Source organism: Hesperophylax consimilis, chromosome 5, assembly GCF_061612785.1.
Source record: "Hesperophylax consimilis isolate HC1 chromosome 5, BYU_Hcon_1.0, whole genome shotgun sequence".
Classification (NCBI taxonomy): Eukaryota; Metazoa; Arthropoda; class Insecta; order Trichoptera; family Limnephilidae; genus Hesperophylax; species Hesperophylax consimilis.
Genome location: NC_142840.1, coordinates 1,191,973 through 1,214,599, shown reverse-complemented (window position 1 = coordinate 1,214,599; position 22,627 = coordinate 1,191,973). Strand labels below are relative to the sequence as shown.

At 34.9% G+C, this 22,627-nt stretch overlaps 1 protein-coding gene across 1 annotated transcript in view; it reads left to right on the top strand.

Annotated features, from left to right (window-relative positions):
* Positions 1-22,627, top strand: part of Ten-m (teneurin transmembrane protein Ten-m) — a 540,838-nt gene that overhangs the window by 344,567 nt on the left and 173,644 nt on the right. The window contains exon 4 of the mRNA XM_089631518.1: positions 3,729-3,956. Coding sequence (XP_089487644.1) covers positions 3,729-3,956 — 228 coding nt within the window. The remainder of the gene's footprint in view (positions 1-3,728; positions 3,957-22,627) is intronic.

Genomic DNA, 22,627 nt, shown 5'->3' with positions numbered 1-22,627 from the left:
TATATAATCATAAACATTTTTTTTGCGTCCCGTAAAAAAAATTAAATCTAGGCTATCAACTAAATTGTTACATAATATTTTAATTGGTGGGTGTCGACAGGTTTCATAAAAGCTAGACTTCCTTAGCATTTTGCTGATTTAAAAAATGATACAATTAATTCAAAATGACTGCTTTAATAAGTGTTGTTAAAATACTGGAAAATATAGTATCAATCTTCATAGCCTAATATTTAGGGGATATATCTTGACGGTGTGTGGATCGGTTCCATGATAACTCAACACACTCACACGACAATTCAACACACATTTAAAAAATGATATAAAGTCATTAGAAACGATAAAAAAGTTTAAACCTAACCTAACCTAACCTACATTACCCAGTTAATAAATGTTATGTTTCATCACTTTCCATGACTTTATATAACGTTTTAAAGATGTTATGAATTATCATTTTGATGATTTATCCGGTCACCGTGTGGATCACATCAGATTGGTTCAAATACTGTTCTAATATAGTTCTATCCGAAAAACCGTAGTGAATCTAGTGGAACAGTATCCCTGATTGGCAAACAAACTGGCTCGTAAAGTTCTCCAATAACTTATAGAAAGTATTTATCTCTCTCTCCCTCTCTGGTAGAGGTGAGGCTTATTAATTTATTTTATATTATAGAAACAAAGGAGTACATTGATGAAATAATTTCGGTCATTCACCCTATTCCCAAGAAAGGTGACCGCTCCAACCCGGCCAACTACCGCCCCATAGCGATCACATCAGTTCTGTCCAAAGTGATGGAACGTGTGATCAACGACAAACTGCTCACATACCTCGAGAAGAACAAAATTATCAACGACCTTCAATACGGATTCCGGCGAAACCGCTCGTGCGGTGATCTTCTCGCGTATGTGACGCATGTTTGGGGGCGGTGCCTGGAACGTCACGGTGAGACCCAAACGGTCGCACTAGACATATCCAAGGCCTTTGACCGGGTCTGGCACCGAGAAATTGTCAACAAATTGCCTTCTTACGGACTTCCCACATCCCTGTGTACGTGGATTGCTGACTTTTTAAGGAATAGGTCGATTCAGGCGGTTGCTGACGGTTTCACCTCTTCCTCGCACTCTATAAATGCTGGCGTCCCACAGGGATCGGTTCTGTCTCCGACTTTGTTTTTGTCGCACATCAATGACCTTTTGACATGTGCACCGATTCATTGCTACGCGGATGACAGTACAGTTCATGATAGCTTTTTGTTTGACAAGCCCCCAAGAGTATTTCCTCCTGGGGTAAAAATAATTTCGTCGAATTTAATGTTTCAAAGACCCAATCCTGTCTGATTACGTCTAAAAGGGATCCAAATCTAGTCTCCTTCAACGGAAGCAATCTTCCGAACAGGCCTTCCATTGATATGCTTGGTGTAACTATAAGTGACCAGCTCAGGTACGAGGGCTCCATCGAAGCCAGAGTAAAGTTGGCCTCTCAGAAGCTGGGCGTACTGTACAGGGCCCGCAGATACTTTAATAGTACACAACTGCTGACCCTGTACAAATCGCAAGTGCGCCCTACTGTCGAATTTGGCAGCCATCTCTGGTCCGGAGCCCCAAAATAACTGAAAAAAACCCTTGACTCTGTGCAGAAACGGGCGGTCCGTTTGATAGATTCCCCAATCTTAACAAACGGACTGCAATCTTTAGAGCACAGCCGTCAGGTAGGTATGCTGTCCTTGTTCTATCGGTATTACAATCGAAAATGCTCTTAGGAACTAGCGTCAATGATCCCTTCGGCACCGGTGCGTAGTCGGGATACATGCCAAACGTGCGCCCAACATTTGTACACGGTTGAAATTTGTCACTTGAGAACGGGTCGCTTCTACGATTCGTTCTTAAGTTCAACAGCGCGGCTGTGGAACTAGCTGCCGGCCTCTGTGTTTCCTCCCTCCTACAACATGGGACTCTTCAAGACCCATGTTCACTCCTTCCTCTCCACAAAAAGACCCTCCCCAAAGCATCCCCAAAGATGACATAGGCCCTGAGGGAAATTATTTTCTTCAGGGCTCCTGTGTGGAGTTAATATGAAAAAAAAAAAAACAATTTACAGATATTAAATATTTCACGGTGTCAAGGTACCTATGATATGTTTCCTTGCAATGTCTCATTTGTGGTATGTATATTCAGTAAATAGTAGGAGTGTGTGTGTATGTGTGAGTGTATGTATATGCGAATTGATATATTATTTACATAATTTTAAAATTCAATACAATTCCTTGGGACAAAGTAATATCATTGAATATTTATGCACTATGTCTTATTTTAAAAAGATTTTTCATCATTTATCTACATAGTTTCCCTCACATTTTTAATCGTTTATCTACATTAGTTTCCTTAACACTTTTGATCACTTATCTACATAGTTTCCTTAACATTTTTCATTACTTATTTTCATAGTTTCCTTAACATTTTTACCACTTATTTACATAGTTTTCTTAAAATTTTTAATCCCTTATCTAAATAGTTTCCTTTAAAATTTTGATCACTCATCTACATCCTTAACATTTTTTATCATTATTTACATATTTTCCATAACATTTTTTTAGAAAAACATCTTCCAGCTGTTTTCTTTTTACCTATCGTATTTTAAAGGAATTATATACAATTTTTGTTTTATCATTTCCTTTTTGTTTTCTATTTGCCAACAAGAAATTTAATGAGGCTTATTCATTAAAATGGCTTTCCAGTTAAAAGCGGATTTAATAATTCAAGAGAAATTCTTTCACGCTACAACCTTATCTCTGAAAAGAAATTTAATTAATACGCTTTTTATTAATAATTAGGCAATTCGAGTACTTTTTCTGCTATATTTATTTATATTATTACGTTGAAAAAACGTTTCATCCGAAACACAATACGATTGAAAGCCATTTTATCCCTTTTTATAAAGATATGTTTTGGAGATTCATTTTTCATAATTTTTATACATCAATTGGGCGCCCTCATTATCTTGATTATTTGTGAACTTGGTGCAAAATATTTGGACCTTTTTTGGTTTAATTCACGCCAAACTTGATTTCTTATCTATTGTAATCAAGATCAAAGAAATATTAATATTATTAATTTTAAAGCCCATGTTTTATTTTTGTTGATTTGATAGATGGTGGTAATACAATTTATTTTTATATTGCTCAGATTGTCACCAATATATTTTATTTATTATTTCACTTTTCTATTAACCAACAATACATTATATTCAATGAATAGCTACATAAAAGCGATTTTGATGAGTTATTATGGAAGATGATGGTTTTGTAACTAGATACGAAGACACAGTGATAATGTTTGATTTTCTTGATTTCTCAGAAGAAAATATATTACTACTGACTTAAATTGATTTTATTTGTGAAGATACGAGTATAACATGTCTTAATATTTTTTATATATACGGCACAATTATTCCAACCTTAAATAAACAACCGTATTTTTGTTATTCCTCTTCTATCGGTGCCCTCTGTCTTTTCTTAGCAAACAAAAAATCTAAATCCAACAATGGTGCATCCGAAAGACCCATATTATCGGGAGTTATAGTCCTTAGAAGTGTTATGGAAAACTATTCACCTGAACACAGCCTTTCGACCCAAATGTGTCCACTATATAATAAGATATAGTGTGCTGAAAGTCTAAGATGAATTAAAAGTGTCTGAAGTATACATTTTATATGTGTCTTGTTTTCGTTTCAGGCAGGGGCCGACTGTATCCCGCGTACAGCGCTAGCGGCTCCGAGGGCTCCGCCTCTCTGTCTTCAGTAGGGTCGGGGGGCGCGGGGGGCACGGGCGGCGCGGCTCGCGGCTGCGGGGGCTGCGGCGGTGGCCTGAGCGACACGCCGACCAGCGGCAACGCGTCTGACGCCACGCTCACGGACTCGGAGCTCGCGTTGGCGAGGGACTCGACATTACTCGTGCATAACGGTGAGTTCTCATCACTATCCTACCTACACAAATATACAGTATGTAATGAGAGATTCCAATCCACATGAGAGATGTTCGAGGTTTGTCTTCGTTTAAGAATTGGTTGGGCTTGCGATGACTCTGTATCATTCTCTCACTGTGGTCGAATTGCAATATTTCTGGTTTTCCCAACCGTAGATGCGGTTAAACTTCATGGACCCTCGCCTTTCCTGTTTGCTTTAAGTCTTAGGAGATTTCCTCTCTATAATATTATTCCAAGGGGTCAATTCACTGGGTCACTTTCATTGGGGCACCGACTGGTTATCATTTTCTGTCTCTGTTTGCAAATATTTCGTGTGTTAATAATAGCTAGAAAAAAAATCGAATTTGATTCGTTTAGTTGTTAAGAACCTCAGATTCCTTCAGATGAAATGATGTCTAGAGACTAGATAATATTTTTTTAATAATTACTTTGCAATATTTTTCTTGGAAGAGATTTCTCGAAAAGAGATATTGTATAGGGGAGATTCTTCAAGAAGAGACTTCCTGGTAACGAAATTCATAAGGGCAATAAACGAAGTCTTCAATAATTATTTTAGATTATTTACCTACTTTTACTCTAATAAAGAGTTAACTTATTTGTACATAGGTTATATTGGTTTTTTGGGGATATTTATTATTTCTCTTCAAGAGAGTACTGATTATACTGCTCTCTTTTTTCAATTTTTTATTCTTATTATAATAGATACGTTATATATAGTATGATGTAAGGGAGTGCACTTAGTTTCCCACATTCTGAAATAAATATTTTTTATTATTATCTGGTGCCCAAATAACGTTTTTTTTGACAAAAAAAACTATGTAAAAGTATCAAGCTTTTGTTTTGGTAAGAAAAAATGCGGAAGCAATTACTACCAACTCAACGCACTGGTGAATTGGTTTAATAAAGAATAGCACAATTTAAAAATCAGTAAATGGTCTTTATTATATCGAAGCTATCATAATACATATATTGGTCAAAGCCTTACTCCAAGTAACTTCAAAAGCGTTAAATTATTTTGTTTAGAATTTTGGCGCCAATTTTCCGGCGTCTTCGGATGTACTCGTAATGCTAAGTCTAACTTCACAATTTAAGTTATCCCATGCCTCGAAATTGCATTAATATCTGGTTCAGTAAACTATGCCTTCCTTGCATACTCCTCAAGTGTATAAAATTAGGGTGACATCAATTTAATAATAATATTAAAAAAATTCTTTCATTTTCGTTTTTTGCATACCGTGATGATTAAAAAACAATAATGGAAATGTAATTTTTTTTATTCAATAACTTTTAACTATTCGGTTTCGTCCATGCTTAAGAAATATATGTATTCCAACGCAGTTTATCATTGCTTAGCAATTGACTTTATTTTTATGCTTCCGATTTTGTTGTCCGGGATAAATCTTCCCCATAGGAAAAACTAAACCCCTCCACTCACTTTTCCACAAATGATCAGCTAGTCAATCAACACTATGCAAGTGCATTATATAAGTAAAATAAATACAAAACAATACAAGAACAAAAACACGTCAACTCACCAGAGATCAAATGGGAAAAAAAAATTCACCGACTCCAGATATTTTCATATCAGAGGGTTCGGCTCGGTAGAACTTCTAACAGGGCCTATAAATCCTACTGATCCCTCAACATAAATATTTAAAAAATCTTTCGTTATCCTACATGTATTCAAAATGACCGACTTTTGCATCTTTATATATAAATTTTTTGATAGATCTAATACGCCTAAATTTTTAATGAGAGAGCTAGGTATAATGCCAGTAGCCGAAATAACGAATGGTAATATTTTTATAGTCTGAGAATGCCAAATTCTTTTTATTTTATTTTATTTTTTTTATTTTTATTTTTTTTCTATAATTATAATTATTATAAAAATTATTATTATTTTAACGGATTTAGAAATGAACGAAAACTTATTTATCTAAACGGATTTATAAATGAACGTCGCGTTTGCCTGAAATTTAAAAAGAGATACAGCTCTGCAGATCCTATGATGCCAGAACTTACCATTCGAGTGTCTTTGTTGGATCTGATGAACCTACTCTTCGTTGAAAATGCCTTCATTATAATTATAATATTAATTTATTGGTCGTATTAATATGGCTCCTGCTGTACGAAAATAAAGTACCAGTGCATTAGAAGATTTGCAGAACGCAATCCTCGCGTGGCGTCTCTGTGTTGTCCAATTTACAGCCCATCAGCTCCTTACGGAAGAAGCAATTTCCAACTTTAAATGAGTGTCGCGACAGTGCCAGGGGTGGCTCCCGTCCTCCTCCCCGCCTCCCCTAGGCCCACACCTCCCCACCCACCCCCTTTCTTCCCCGACAAACCTAAACCGGAAGAAATAGATAATAACAACGAAGGCACGAAAAACACACTGGATAGCAATTTTCATAGACATAATGGTTTTCGCTTTAAGAAATCTCAACATTCTCAACCCCCTTGGTACTCGGTGCGGCTTTTCGTTGTATCGATTCTTTTGTTCGGTCATAATATATTTTCTTTCTTCTATTTTGTTTTTTTATCCACTCAGTACTCTCGCTCTCACAACAAGGAAAACTTTCTAACAGACATTTCATTTCTAGATTGAGTAACAATAAGTATTTATTCCAATTTGTTGTTTTTTTTCTATGAAACGTGATTCTGTTATATTTAAATACAGGCTTTTACTGCCCCTTTACGCTTTTATTCAGAATATTTTCTTGAATTTTATCAAGTATTTAAGTAATTCCAGGAGTTTTTTTTAAACATATTTTCGAATCCTAAATAATAGTATCGCCACAAATTATACTCTATAGAAATGTTTTACAAGAATTCTTAAAGAGTAGAAAAATGACTTTGTACATCAATCGTTGAGGTAGACATTAAAAATTCATGATTCAAAATCCAAATTTTGACTACTTTTAAATTGTTTAAAAAACTTCTTTATACATCGACGAGATTTTATCGTTATCATTATTATTTAATGAGCAGGCAACATGCTACTGATGCGCTAATGTCTATTTCAATGCTAAGTAGCCAGGAGTAAAGAAATGGTAGAAAGCAAATATGCCAATTCGCCCGTTCGCATTCTATGCTCCTGGTATTCGAATTCTTTACACCTTTCTCCTGCCGGCTGTGTAGGTGTAGGTGTAGGTTGAGGGGATTCAGATCCGCTTTGGCCCACCAGCAGCAGCGAGCAGCGAGTGTTCGACACTGATAATTCCCAGCCTCCCGAGGGGATTTTATTTTACTCCTGTACATCGCTGCTCTCCGAGAAATTGTTGAAAATGAAAATAGTCAAATATTTTCAAAGAAACATTTATAAAATATAATTTGTATTTCTAAATTCTGAATTAACAGTGTTAGTATAAATTCTTTGGCCTAAGCAGAATTTTAAAATATACAGTTCATAAATTTCAACTGCCAATATAATATTTTAAAACGTATACCTGTAGAACATGTTTAAGTTTTCACCTTTAAAATAAACGTTTTTGTCAAGAAAAATATATATTCGTGAAGAAAGGGAAAAAGGGAATGCCCCATAGTAAAAACGGGCTTATCGTCAGCGTATTCCAAAATCCACTTAAGGCATCCGGTTCCCTCCCCATTCCATTCTTGCATCATACCTTTCTACTATTCATGCTCTCCCATAATAGGGTAGAATGTGTTCGCATATCTACCTATCACACTCGCCATATGCTATCATTCCACTCGTAACCCGATTTTTTTTCAATATTCAACATTGTGTAACCGACCTCTTCCATTTGCTGGTACCCTGTCATTTATCAGGTAGTTGTACGATGGAAACCTTTGTGAGAGTATATTAAATATTATATTCATACATAAACCTAAAAAAAATAGCACTTACCCTCTAAAATATACTTTTTACAATTTTAAATAGATATTTTCCGATCAACATAAATTTTGATTTCACTAATTAAAGTTATGTTAAAAATTTTCAGAATATTTTATTATAAGCAAATAGATGGCTTTCTAACCCATGATATTTAAATTATCAAAAAATTCTTCTTGCGTCCAAGTTTCATTATTATTATTGGTAAAGCATACGATCTTTATTTTTTCTTAATTGGGAATTATTTTTACATGTGATCTATTAAGTTGCGATGAATATAATTTTTTGGGAAATTATTATGTCGCTTTTTTTAAAAGTCATTAGCTAAAATGGATACTAATCTCGAGTCCCCGTTACATGAGATAAAAGGTACCACACTACCCCCATAAGATCTCGATTACTTTCTAGTTCTTTCTTCATAAATCCACATAAGAAAGTTGTATGAGCCACCTTTTCCCCAACCTACCCCGCCTCCACCGAGCGCTAAAAATCGCCTAAACTTTCCGCTGTTCTCTCGAGCTTTGGTGAAACTTAAATGAGCGATATATACGGAACAAATCTAGCGATATCGGGAGGGATTTAACTTGACTCGAAGGATATTATTCAATCGAGCGGACACACTCGGATGTGGGCATTTATACTTTGGTTTAGTTCAAAGGTTATATAAGATTGTTTTCAGTTTGCCTCCACTTGCCATTAGGTCAACTATTAACGTAGGCTCGTGTGAAGTTTATCTTCGTATAACAGTTTTACAACAACGCTGTGTGGGGAGATGATAAACGTTAAAATTGAACGCCTTTGAAATACTGTATGAAATTAATTTATACAAGAGATAAACCATGAATAGTTTTCAATTAATAGTGAATGCATGCAGTTAATTCAGATACAGACAGTGGACGCGTTTATTTATACATTACAGACACGTAATGACATTGTTAATTATTGCATTTGGTTTAATGATGTCTTTGTTATTGCCTCGTGATTGCTGAAGTTGCATTTTAGTCTAACCATTAATCGCCAAGTTATGTAGTCGGTTGCGCTCTGTTCGCAGGCGAAATTATTCAACCCCGCCGATTCAAACACAGGCGTTTTAATGAGTCACATTTGGAGCTGGCCAAAGTGAAAATTGTTATTATTTCCGATACCACCAGATACAACTTTCAATTTTTCTATATAACTTAATCATTTCTTTCGTGTAAAATCATTGCCTACGATTTACCTACTCGAGTCCCGAAGTGCTATATCTGTCACAATACGACACATGCTCACAAAACTCATTCTCTCTCGTTTTATAATTATTTCATCTATTTATTTATTTAATGCCCAGAGGGCTATTACTTATGGGTAACGAGTACAATATTAACATGATAAATAATTTTCAAATGTAAGTAAGAAAGAATAAAAATACAATTACAATATATTAAAAAATACGTACCGACAAGAAATAACGAAACATAAATTTTAAAAATACAGATACAGATGGGTTTACAAAAGGACCACGGAAGGTTTAAAAATAGGGCTGGAATAAGTATTTTATATAGTCCCAAAAATTTTACAAGCTAATATTAAATAAGGCAATATCAAATTGTTTTCCCACTGTCAGACATATTTATAGTATAAACAGATTTAAAAAGAGGGAACCTCAAACATTCTCTATGCATTTAAAAGTTTATTTATTATTTGAAATAATGGGGTATTTTCACAAACTATGAATACCGTTTAAAATGTGGGGAAGATTTAATGTTTTTTTTCTCGTTCGGATAAGTTTACTAAATATGTTTCATTTTAATTTTCTCATTCATTATTGATTTGAAAAGCGCACATTCTGAAGCGACGTGAAGTCAACGCCGCCGAATTCACGAATAAAAATGAACTTGTCATTTGGACGGCATTCGAAATTGACACATTTTAAATCTTATGGAAAATTTATTCGTCAACATAAAAATACAATTTTTTTCGAGAATAAAAAAACATTGAAAATTTCCTATTCTTTAAACAGAAAATCACCAAAAAGTTCCCCGGTCACGGCTTGCCTATTTTTTTAAATTATATTTTTGTGTTAAGCGACAAAAAGGTGAAGCGAAAATAACCTCTTACGTCAGTTTAACTTATAATATTTTTTTGGGTTTTGTATAAAGTGATAAATAAAGTTTACAAGAAAAAACCACCGATTATCGACTTTCAAATTTTAGCTACGTTTGCGTCGAAAATTTATTTTCAATTTTACATCCAAATGTAATATTAATCTAAAAGAGTCTTTGATCTGCTTCCTAGGACAGTATCTACCTACATATATCCATTTTGGGATACGTTCAAAATACCGAATCTATTTGAAATTGAACGTTGAGCGGGAATATTTGATGACATGATATTTTTTTGTCTGGACCCGAGGGGTTAAACATCTATATAATACATACATTATACAGTTAGCTTATCTTTTTATGTAATACAATGTATAATTTATGGATTCTATTGATTAATTTAGTATATATGGACGCTGTTAGATTTGGCTACTATAATTTTTGATTTTTTGTTGAACTTTTTATAATATCTTAGTATCAGTGAGTTCTGGCGATTATGTTTTATTTAGTATAGTAAGTTTTATTTTTTTCAAAATTTTCATCTCTCAATAACAAAACGGATATTTTTTGTATTGTAATCCGGGCGAAGCAGTTTACACAGTGATTCAATTTAGTAAGAATTACGTGTGTATATATTATATTAGTATTCATAGTAATATTACTTGTCTGTTTTCCACTTAATTGTTTCCTGTTATTCAATATGCATCAATGTTTCAATAGACAAAGAATACGTGTCAGAAAGTTTGTACTTCTTTTGAATATCCTGCAAAGCGCTCTCTTATGAAAAGTAAAATTAAATATTAAAGCTCCTGTAAGTGTCGTCTTTTTCCAATGACTGAACTTTGTTATAGTTTGCTTAATACCTGCGTCATCGATCGAAGTAACCTTTGTAGACTGCGGATCATTACCTCTGTCACATTATTTATAAATAAGAGAATTGGAGCTTCTAACAAGCACATTGGTCGTCCATGATTACACCTTACCCTCTTATTACTGACTAGAAGGACTTTGCTCTTATTTGTAAAATTATAATCGTCCTGTATGGTCGCCATGCTTAACTTGGCCGCGTTACGGGAAACCAGATGTAGGAAGTTTGGGGAGAGGGCTTCCCTTGAAATTGCTGTTCCAGCACAGACCTAAAGGGTTGAAGATTTATGTGAATAATTACAATTTAGTGCCACCGCCTCGGGGAAGGGTGATTTATTGTTATCACTCGGGAGACGGCCAATCATAGTGACGCAAAAATATATTCAATTCTGATTTGGACCTTTAAAATACAAAGCTATGGTCACCATGCGGTTAGAGACCTTTTAATATCCCGATCGCATTGATTATTCTTATAATATTATCGTGCTCAAATTCTACGAAAGAACTAATTACTGTTTTCGATGCGAAAATTTTTTTACTCAGGGAAATGGTATTAGCAAATTAAACCAGGCTCTCAGTGCGTAAGTGCCATAATCTTAGTTGATGTTCCTTGGCACTGCACTTATTTTATTATGATAAGGTGTCTAACAGCACATAAATTTTATATCTCCTATCACTTCAGCTTGATTAAAAGCATCGTAAAGTTGCTTTCGCCGAACTGGTAATAAACAACATCGTCATCAAAGCCACTACAACTCATCTTCAACCCCCTCCCTTCCCTCCCCCAGTATAACTATAAACCGCTGCCTGTAAACTGCTGGAAGCCCCACCTTTAATTTGCCTTCATCTTCAAATTAGTGTGTAATTTTGGCCGACCAGCGCATGTTAGGGCGAGCGTCCAATATCCTCGGCGTATAAACTGTAAACTTTACGGCGACGCACGCTTTCAAAACGTCCGCTGTATATTTCGGTCGAATATGATACAAATTTCATAGAAATATCCAGCCATGTTTTGGGTGCCGTAAAGATTTTTATACGCCGCTTTCCCAGTTAAGTATCATGGCTGAGTGAAAAAGTCTACTCAATTTTATAATGGCCGAGCCAATTACATTAAGGGCGGCTCTGATCCGTCGGCCGACTCTCGGATTTATTTACTTTCCCGAAAAGGATTGTATTTATCAAATGAATGTTTCTGCCCTCGAATCCGAATATAAAGGACTGAGATAGGGAGACGTTCAGTAATTTAAAGAAGTGATATAGCCGCAGAAAATGATAGGAACGCTGAATGTTGAACGAACATAGAACACTACCATACTGAAACTGGATGCATTCTGCTCAGGGCTTCAATCAATCGTCGTTACTAGCTTAACTTGTTCTACTTACCGTTATATTTTATTTGACGTTCGTACAATCTTTCACATGTTTCAATAATTTGAAGGTATATTAGAATTCAGTTCGTCGTGAAAATTTCGCCTTCAGTAAGAATCCTACGAATTTGTCGCGGGGTTTTATAGGGCGCGTTTGAATTCATTCCCCGAAAGTCAAGCTGAATAACATCAACAGGTCACATCTTTTTGAAGCGAGTCTCCTACTTGTGTTTTTGTTCCATCCACTTTACAGTCACGAAACGGCTCCGTCTCAAATCCAGCGACGAAGGTCCTGCAGATTGTTTATTTACCTTTTGTTCGCGACCTCTGGGACCCAGTGGGGAGCAGTGAGCGCTACTGTCTTCTGCTTATCAATTCAGCACCATTATTTACTCCCGGGGGCCTTCTGTCTTCTGTCTGCAATCACACATCCTATAAAACATCTTCTTTTCCAAAAGCTCCAAGGCTTTGAATAAAAAAAACGCGTGCTTCTGAGAATATACATAATGACAACAAACAGCGGTCTAATACCAAGAACGGTCTAACAAAGAAGGGTTAAAAATATGTTAATATCAGCTTAAAACAAAAAAAAAATATACGTGTTTCGCTGTTGTCTTAACAAATCACATCAAGAGCGCCTTGAAATTAATACAATAATGTAAACCTTTATTATTACGAACTTACTATTATTATGGTTCAAGGAAATAAGCACATAATAGTGTTTCTGGCAACAATGTTCCCTGTCAAAATGTTACCGGTAAAAATGATCCCACTGATAATTTTCTTTGCTAAAATATTTCTACCTAACCTGTTAAAAAAATATTTATTATATTTTGTTAAATATTTGAGTTCTTTCCACTGTGCGACTATTAACTAGGAACATTTTGGCAGGGATCATTTTAACCCGGAACATTATAACTGGGAACATTTTAACCGGCAATGTATTATTATACATTCCAAGATGACCAGCAAATTGCAAACCATTCAACCCACGCATCAATAATAGTATCTAATAATCTTATTCCATTTAATTGTTTAACGTATGTTTTATATTCAGTGTGGGATTCCCGAACATTACGATGAACTAGAACAAACTTCAGATTTTTTTCATGGAAACTTTTTCAGGGAAAAATTAAATTAAATCCTCTGGCTTGTAAAATATTAGCAGCCTTACTAATAAATGTGTTTTAAATATACACAACTGATTGACAGCCGTTTACGATACGCAGATCGTTGTTTATCGTGTAAAATTTATAACACGTTCATCAGTTAGGCCCTTAGAGTTTTAAATTAATACAAATATTTCTGCTCACCAACCTTATCTAGATTCATTAACTGCTTCGACACACGTTACATAGGCTGCACTGAATCAACCACTTTTAATTTAAGCTCTCCTTGGTGTAAAATATAAAGCAACCCTCTCTTATAAATTTGCACGTGACCATTATGATTCATACTCTTTTCCCCGGCGGCGTTCATAGTCCGACAGGTTATTTATTTGCTATGCAAATCCGAATCGACGCCATCCCTCCCGCTGCCTTCTATCCGCTGCTATTACCACCGGCCCTCGCAGTCACCCTCGGCTTCAGCCAACACGATGGGTATTGAAATTCAAATACGAAAGGAACCTGGCGCCGATCATAAACCTTCGAACCCCGTACTTCAGCAGGTAAAGTTTTGTTGCCTCTAAATATACAGGCTGTTTCGGTTTATGGCTATATCGGGGATTTGGCAACCCTTTGCCGGAATCGTGCCAACCTTGATGCAGGGTCACCTGGGGAACAGTAGATTAAAAAAGTGCCGTATAATCCACCTGGTTTTGCCAGTCAAATGACGGATAGAACTTATTCAATACTGAAGCAGAAAAACATTGATTTTTACGGCCTCCGTGATCGAGGAGTAAAGATCTCGACTAGAAATCTGGAGGTCGCGGGTTCAAATTTCGGCGTGAATATGAAAATTCCATGTACTTCTTCAATCATTGGAAAATCGGTTTATTAATTTAATATTTTTGTTTATAATTATTTGATTTTAATATTTTTGTCTGTTGGTACTTATTTATACCTGTTTGTCTATTTTTAAATTTGTTCGTTTTCATAATACGTTTATCTGGATGGAGATATCGTTGGTTGTGAAACATTTTGATCATATTTTTGAAGAGTGGTGCTTACAAAGTTATTTATTTAATTCAAATTTTATTTAATTAATTTGTCTTGTCACAATCAATTCGTATAATTATGGAACATCTCAGCATCGCTTTAAAATGACAATTTAGCCGTGCTTGGTGACCAGATCTGTTAGCCAAATACTTTACCACCTTCCTTTACCCCTTCTCCGTCCCCTTCCAACGACCTTCTGTCTCACAACATACCCAAACTCAGGATGCCATGGCCTCAGTGGGTCCAGAATCTAAAATAAAATATATTACAAAAATTTTAACACTAACAAAAATAGTAGTCATGCAAGACAGCTTATATGGTGTCATATCGTTATACGTTTTCAGTTAATGTTAGATATTCAGTTTTCGTTTCATCGTTTCCAAAATATTGCATTGATCTCTTCTCATTATTGATTTGATGAATTGCATAGTATACTTTCTTCTACCCGTATTATTTAGTACATTCGGTACACATTTTAAACTGGACTTATTTACGATTATGAAGAGCTTTGAGTGGTGAGTGGCGAAAGGATCACCCTTTAGCACAGTTGCAGTCAACGTATGGCATCCGCGGGAGGAGCTAAGCCGAGACAAGCCAAGCAACTTCTGGAAACTAAACTTGCAGACTTTACGATCATTCGCCGAGATAAAAGAAAACAGCTTTTAGATTGTAAAATGAAACAGTTGCCGGAGAGCGGCGGGAAGCCTTGCACTATGTATGAACTATACGCTATACGCCCTACACACACTACTCCACTAGATGTGTAACACCTACACTTCTACCCAACTAAACAAGTGCAGGGAGGCTAACACTTCCGACTGAAAGTCTTGTAGATACATCAGATATACACGGCAAGACAATACATACAAATTCAGCATCAAAACATCTGTTCGTTTGGATTAACCCTTCTGAGCAAATACCGTGCTCAGCACATCATAATACTATAAAAATGTGTAAATTTCTACATATTGCACAATTACTTTATTATTTTATTACATTCCGACAATTTCCTCTGCGCAGGTTTCTCTTCTCTTAAAGCTCATTTTATTTTCTGGCGTAACCCAAACGGTTAACGCGTTTTGCACAAACATGTAAACCAAAAAAATACTTTTATGATCCTGTTTACTCTTACTCTGTCTGAACAATTGAATATTTCCATCCCTTTCTCTCTTTCTTCGTTGCTTGCCAGAAAATTATTTTTACGAAGCTTCCTTCAATCTCGTGTTTTTATTCCCTGTTTCTTTTCAGTTTTCTTTGGGTTATTAAATACTGAAATATTAATGTTTTAATATCTGCGCACTCTCTCCATATTCAATTAAACTATTTTTAAAGCAATCCTACACCTAAAACCACAGGTTTTTACATTGTAATATCCCGGTTTGCTGAGGGAAACAATTATTACTGTAGAACACAGACCAGAACCTTGTGTTAATATTAAAAATAATTTACAAGAAAGTAATTTTTTAGATGGGTATCTCCATTCTTACATGTTGAACAGAACAACCAATTTCATTTACTATAAAAGGAGAGAAAAGGGTCATAAAACAGTTTACCTCTTAATAGATATTCTTGGGGTTCATTAGTATTCCTTAAAAACTCAATTTAATCTGTAATCTGAATTATTAATGCTTTAACCGTGAATCTTTTATTATAGTTATTTGAATTAAAATGAAACATTTTGAAGAATTTTTAAGGAATCCAATCATTCCGCCAATAAACTACAATCTACGTTTTGCTGTTGTTCATTTATTACAACAATCTGATTTTCTTAAAATGTCGGAATATTTTTCTGCAATCTTCCTTATTTCCCAGGAGAAAGGCGTCTTCATGACTTTGACATCGATTTTCTCTACAACGCGCGTATTTCATTCTGGCTTTCGTGCCATTTCTTTTCCGTTATATTATTTCACAAATTAAGAACACAATTCTGAACAAATATTCAAATACTGCTAATGCTCTTGTATGATTCGCTTTTCGCTTTTTAATTTTAGTACAAATTAATTGAATATGTCCAAGATTTCGTCTTGTACAAATGATGTACTCATTTTGAAACCGGTTTATTATAATGTTTCTACAATCGTCGTCCATTTATATCTGACCGCGGAGGAAAGTTTTTCCTTGTTTCGCCATAGAGATTATGGAAAATATTTTAATTCCGAACACTCTTTCTTGCCTATCCTCATGGGAATGTGAGGTTTTATTACATAAATTTTAGTTAATTTTATGTCATATATTTGCTAATAAATAAAATTAACAATAATGGCCGCTGACGTGTTATCCTGTGACTGAAATTTGCGTCTGATTTTCCCAAACTTACCTTTCTCCCTCTTTTCTCCAATTTATTTCGCAATAGCGAAAATATGTTCATCCCTTTCGCATAATCCAGCGTTACATTTGAAAGAGCGAGCTATTGACAAAGTTAAATGTCGAGGAAAACACAGTTTATACTAACAATTGTAGAAAACAGGTTTTAGGCTGTGACCCACTTCCGTATTCCGTTCCCTAAGAAAGGGTCATGTATTTCCCTTTCGGGCCAAACACTTTCAACGACCATTTACTAAGATTGTAGTTTATTTAATGCTAGTTCTCTCTTCCCTGCATGTTCCGAATTTTAAATTTTTGTTTTACTTAATTGAAAATATTTATTTATATTTGTATTTTAAATGCATATTTACAGAATAAAACATTCCAATATCAAAGATACAATATACAATACACAATCATAATTGCCTAATTAGCGATTTAAACTTATTAATGCTCAGGTGGAAAATGTCGATGTCAGAGGCTAGTGTAGTGAGTTTAGCGGGACTATCTTTCTTCCGAGAGGCATTGCTAATGGTAAGTTAGTCCTACATCTCGGAAGAATGAATGGTTTGTGCCTCCGCGCTCTTGCGAAGTTATCAGGGACGTAAAATATAATTTTATTCAAAATTTCTGGATTGTTGATGTGACCGTTCAACAAGTTATAGGCCATCATCAGCAACGCAGGTTTCCGCCTGTTGACAAGACTATCGATTCCCAGCATTCCGGAAAGGAAGGCTGATGGGTATAAATTGGGATAGTAACCGAAGTCTCTAAGATAAAGATAACGTATAAACTTCTTTTGTACTTTCTCAATACAACATGCAGTAAAGCGTCTTGTCTTTATTTTCGATGTTTAATAATAGATCTTTGAAAGCTCTGAAACTCATGATGGAAATGTCACTATGAACTGATTTTAAGATGTGCTAAATCTATTTATTGTATTTAGAGCAGTATTTTTCACTGTAATTTTCCACTCTCCTAATTTTTTTTTGTCATGAATACATCAGTTCCAATTTTGAAAATGACAATAATTATAATAATGTTTTATGTTATAAATATTACATATAAATTTTCTGAATTCTTCAAACAATCATTTCCAATTTTGAAAATCACGCTTTTCCAAAGCGAATCCCGGTTCATTGAACCAGAATTTCAAAGATCCACAGAAAAAGACCCACAACGGAAATTATAATTTTGGGTGATACTATTTTTTTAGAATACAGTTTTGTGTGTTTTTTTTAATTTTTACTTTGGAAAACCATTCGTGATAATATTTTATTGGTTATAGGATAATAGGTTTTCACTGATGTATCTTAATTCAGTGAGTATTAATGATAAAAGAGTTACATTAGTCTATGGAGATGAGACAGTGGGAAGGAGAGAAAGGGAATGTTATTTATTGATTTTATATTTGAAAACATGAGTTGCTGGAACAAATAATAATTCAGTGTATGGATTGTTAAACATGCATGAAGCGCGGTGAATGAATGTGTATTGTTTTGAGCTAGTGTTGCATTGAGGGATGTTAATTGTGTGGTTTTTTTCCAGTTTTCTAGTAAGCACTCTTAATTGAATTATTTGAAGTATTTTCGTTTTCCTATCATGTGTGTGCGTTTTAAAAGTGTGACTTTTATCATGTATTCTATACTTTTGACTTTATTATAAAAGTGTGACTTTCAACATGTATTCTATACTTTTGACTATATTTTTAAGCCTACATTGAATAAACAGCATAGAGCAACACCCCACGAGCAACAGTCATTAACCCTAAAGTATTATTAAATCATCGGAGCCGGAGCCATCAAAGGGCCCGAAACGAACGCACAATTTTAGCGGATTAGCTTCAAGCCCTTCTACGGCATTCGTGGTTTATCCAAACAAAAATACAAAATTTATGGTAAAATGTAAATGTCAAAGTTGCGCCGGCAAAAGAGCGACATTATTTATTCACACGAAATGCGGCCAAAACGGTACATTTCAAATTTACCTACTGACTCATGACCTCATGGATCTTTCAGCGAGCGCTGGAAATGATTTATGTTATTGTCCGCTTAAACGTTTTGCAACTCCATTTTCAAATTATGTAATACAATTGATTTTCCTTTGTTATTTGCCTGGGTTTTAATTTTTTGACAGTTTTCACAATTTTATCTCCATTTTATCATTAATTTGCACTAATTTTTGTCTTTTAATTCGGCTTTTGCGTAACGGTGAAAATATTTTAATTTGTAGTTCGAATTTTAGCCATAAATAACTCGCTTATTTGTGTATTAATGTCAAGTCTGATATTATTTTTGAAAGCTGGACAGCATAATGTAAATAATGCTGTGAACAGAAAATTTGCCTTATATACATATTCACATAAAGCATACACTTTGTGATGTAACTTTATAATAATAATATTTGGCTAATTTATATAGCGCCGTTTTTGTGAGAAATCACCTCAAGGACGCTGTATAAATATATTTCTTAAATAGTTAATACTAGAACTACTGACTTAAAACTAGTGACTTACGTCTGAGACTTATATCTAGAGACTTGCGACTAATGCCTATAACTACTATCTTAATAAAATATATATTTACATATATTATGTAGAAATTTATAACTAAAATTTACATTAACAATGTAATTTTACAAGCGCCAGAAGAAGGAGGAAGTTCTATTATATGAGGGTGTTTATAAAATTAGTTTTTATTATTAGCTGGAAATATATCTTAAATGGATGAATGAAATTAACCGTCGATCTTTAACGCATTCAAATGATTCATCTGCCAGCAATTAAACCGATTTACGTGTTATGTTCCCGCTGATATTGTCAGTATTTCTCGATTTGTCGAGAATTTAAACAATCCTTGAATTTCCATATGTCTGCGCTATCTAAAAATTAATTATCACTTTGTTTTATGTAAACGAAATTATCGTAAAGGAAATTTTACTGTCGCCCCTGCAAATTTCATAAAAAGTTAATAAACCGATTTCCTGCTACATAACGTAACGATTTCGAAAAATCTAATAACATATTAAATGAGTGAATAAAATATTCGTTATCGTTAGAATATATTTTACCACTTCTTTTCAGGGGAAAAGGGGAATCTGATTAGAATGATTAGTTTGAAGTCGAATACGTACCGATGCAATCAAATTCCCGCGAGGTGAATACTGATTCACGAAAACAAAACAAGTTTTCTTTCCATTCCTATGTATTTCCCCTTTAATGACTTACTTGAATACCGTTTGTTTTGCTACGTTTAAATATATTGCACAATCGTAAATTGCACCTTCCCGGACGGAGAAGGGAGCACAAGGCCAGCTCTACGCGAACTGTGTTGCGCAACACCGGTGTAAAATAAATACCCACTGACGTATTTGCGTTGCATATCACTTGTGTCGTAGGCTTGGAGGAATAGATATTATTCCTCCACGGTCGTAATAATGGGAGTTTTACCAGGTTCATGTTAGAAAAACAAATATTTAGACTTTATTAAAACTAGGGACTGGGCCTAACGTGGTTACATTTTTTACAATGGACCGTTTTTGTGCAAAAACACCTCGAGGGCGCTGTACAAACTTATAATACATTTCTACAGTGATCTATGTTATTACTTAACTATTTATGGAGAAAATATACAGTACAATACTTACCTGGTAGGTCACTTGAGATTAACACTTAATTAACATTATCTAATTGTTTATTGGAGAAATTTAGATACAGGATTTAGGACTTAATTGAAAAATTGAATATAACTGGACTTTCTCTTAGGATTGGTATATTTAATTTAAGGGTACGACAGCTTAAAAAGGTAAGTTTCTTTGTGAGCACAGATCTCTCAAAAACCATGTTGCATACTTAGAACCGCAGTTGAATGTGAATTCGCTTATGATCATCAATCACACGAAAGTATATTTTATTCAGAGAATAAAGCTCTTTAAAATGTATAATCTGAATATAAATCGCGTTAATAGGGTATGTTTTATTTCGTGGTATTTTGATTAATCGGTTCATCTCCATAAAAGTTTGCAGGCCTCTGGACGGGGGTAGAATGGCCAGCGGGCCCAGGGGATAAATTAGCCACCCTTGCTCGACCGCCGGAGTACCCTACCGGCCCCGCCCCGCCCCGTATGTGCAACTGTTCAACTTAAATTAATTGTTAACGTATTGTTTGTGTGACATAGCTATTCATGGGTCTACCAGGACATTTTATCAGCGTCGCGTCGCGCGTCTCACTCCACGCTGATTGTTTTACTTGCCGTTTTGTGAGTTATTACCCGATTAAAGTATCGTTAGGGTGAAGAACTTAACTTATGCGCTGCAATCTTGGGAGATTAATCTCCGTTGTTTTGCCCCCTCTACGGTCAACCCTTTAATGGCGCCCGCCGCAGAAATCATTTGCCTGGACCCAAATGCACGCAAATAATCATTTGACATATAGCTTGCTGTTTTATGTAACCTATTTCTAGTACGACGTGGGACCCAATACTTCGTGTGTTAATCGACTTGGCTCAAATGCAAGCAACCAATGATTTGACGTACTCTGTAGTTTGCTGTATTATTGTATAACTTATCTCAAATTTAACTTAGTGGTGAATAAACTGTTTGTTAATCGACTCAGAATACAATATTATTTGTATGAAAACAACACGATTAACTTTACAAAGGTGTTTTGTACAACTGAGTTAGAATTTGATGGTTTTAGCCTAGTTCTCGCTAAATGGTGGAAAAAAATGTTCTGTGTAAGTTATCCAACTTCAGATTTTTAAACTTCACATTCGTCCATTTGTTCAACATTTATATTTAAAACACCCTCGATTATCTTGTCTATTTTTAAAAACATCTATTTCAATTTCCCTTTGGTTTTCGGTGATAAATAAATGCAAATGTTGGAAGTCAAAATTAAACCACTTCCTGACTTCTGAACGAGCTGAAACTTGGCAGATAAACTCGTTGTCGATGACAATGCATTCTAACATTGATGGCAAACACGGACACACACCCATTACTCTGTAATCGGTGACATTACACACGAAATAAATGTCGGTTTATTAATCAATTTTTCCCTACTTGATCAGCATTTGGCTAGGTATGTAGAGTTAGTAAAATTGACTCCGATACCTCGGTAGGAAGGTTTAATTCTCTAAACTAAAAAATAAAATACACAATAAAATAGATGTATTATTGTTAAAAACGTATGTCCGTTTTGAATTTTTTTTTGTACATTTAAATGAATACTTCATTTCATATCAATACTTCAAAATACAGATTATAAATGTATTTTGTTGTTAAATTAGGTGTTGTAGCAATATTCAATTCTGCTCCGTCAAGCAATGTGCAGTTAGGCGCAATTTAATTGTTCTTTTGCAACATCCCCCCTTTGATGGGACACTAAATTGGTGTAAAATAAGCCTCATTCCGTCTTTCAAACATACACGTTCCTAATACGGACACCTGACCAAATGTTTTATGGCGAAACCGCCAGTAAATTCTGCCCTCGTAGCTCGCAATATTCAGATTTAACGCCTTTATGACGTTGCAAAAACTTTGGTTACGAGGTAAATTCTCACCTATAATTTCCCCCAGTATTTCTGCTCTCCTGCTCTTTATAGTCCATATAACATAGAGTGAAGGGCAAACAGCAGCCGGCTGACCATGATTTACTACCAGGGGAGCAAGCAAACTAACTGTACGAGAGACTACTAAACGCGATGCTTCACACCAAAACTATCAACTTCTCAGGGAAGCAAGCACTTTGCGATACTCCTCGAAAGCGCCTTTGTTCGTCTTCAACTAAAATAATTAATTTTATTTTTAATCTACTAAACTAACTTCTTTGGTAATACGATTTTGTACAAAAACAGCTCTGTATAAATGATCCAATTATTATTATTATTCCATTCTTTGAGCAACAATCGATTATAACGCTAAAACGACTGACATACATACTCGGCTGAACTTTATGTTTTGAATTGATCATTAATCAACTTTTTTGTATCATTCGATTTAGTTATAAAAAGTCACATTTT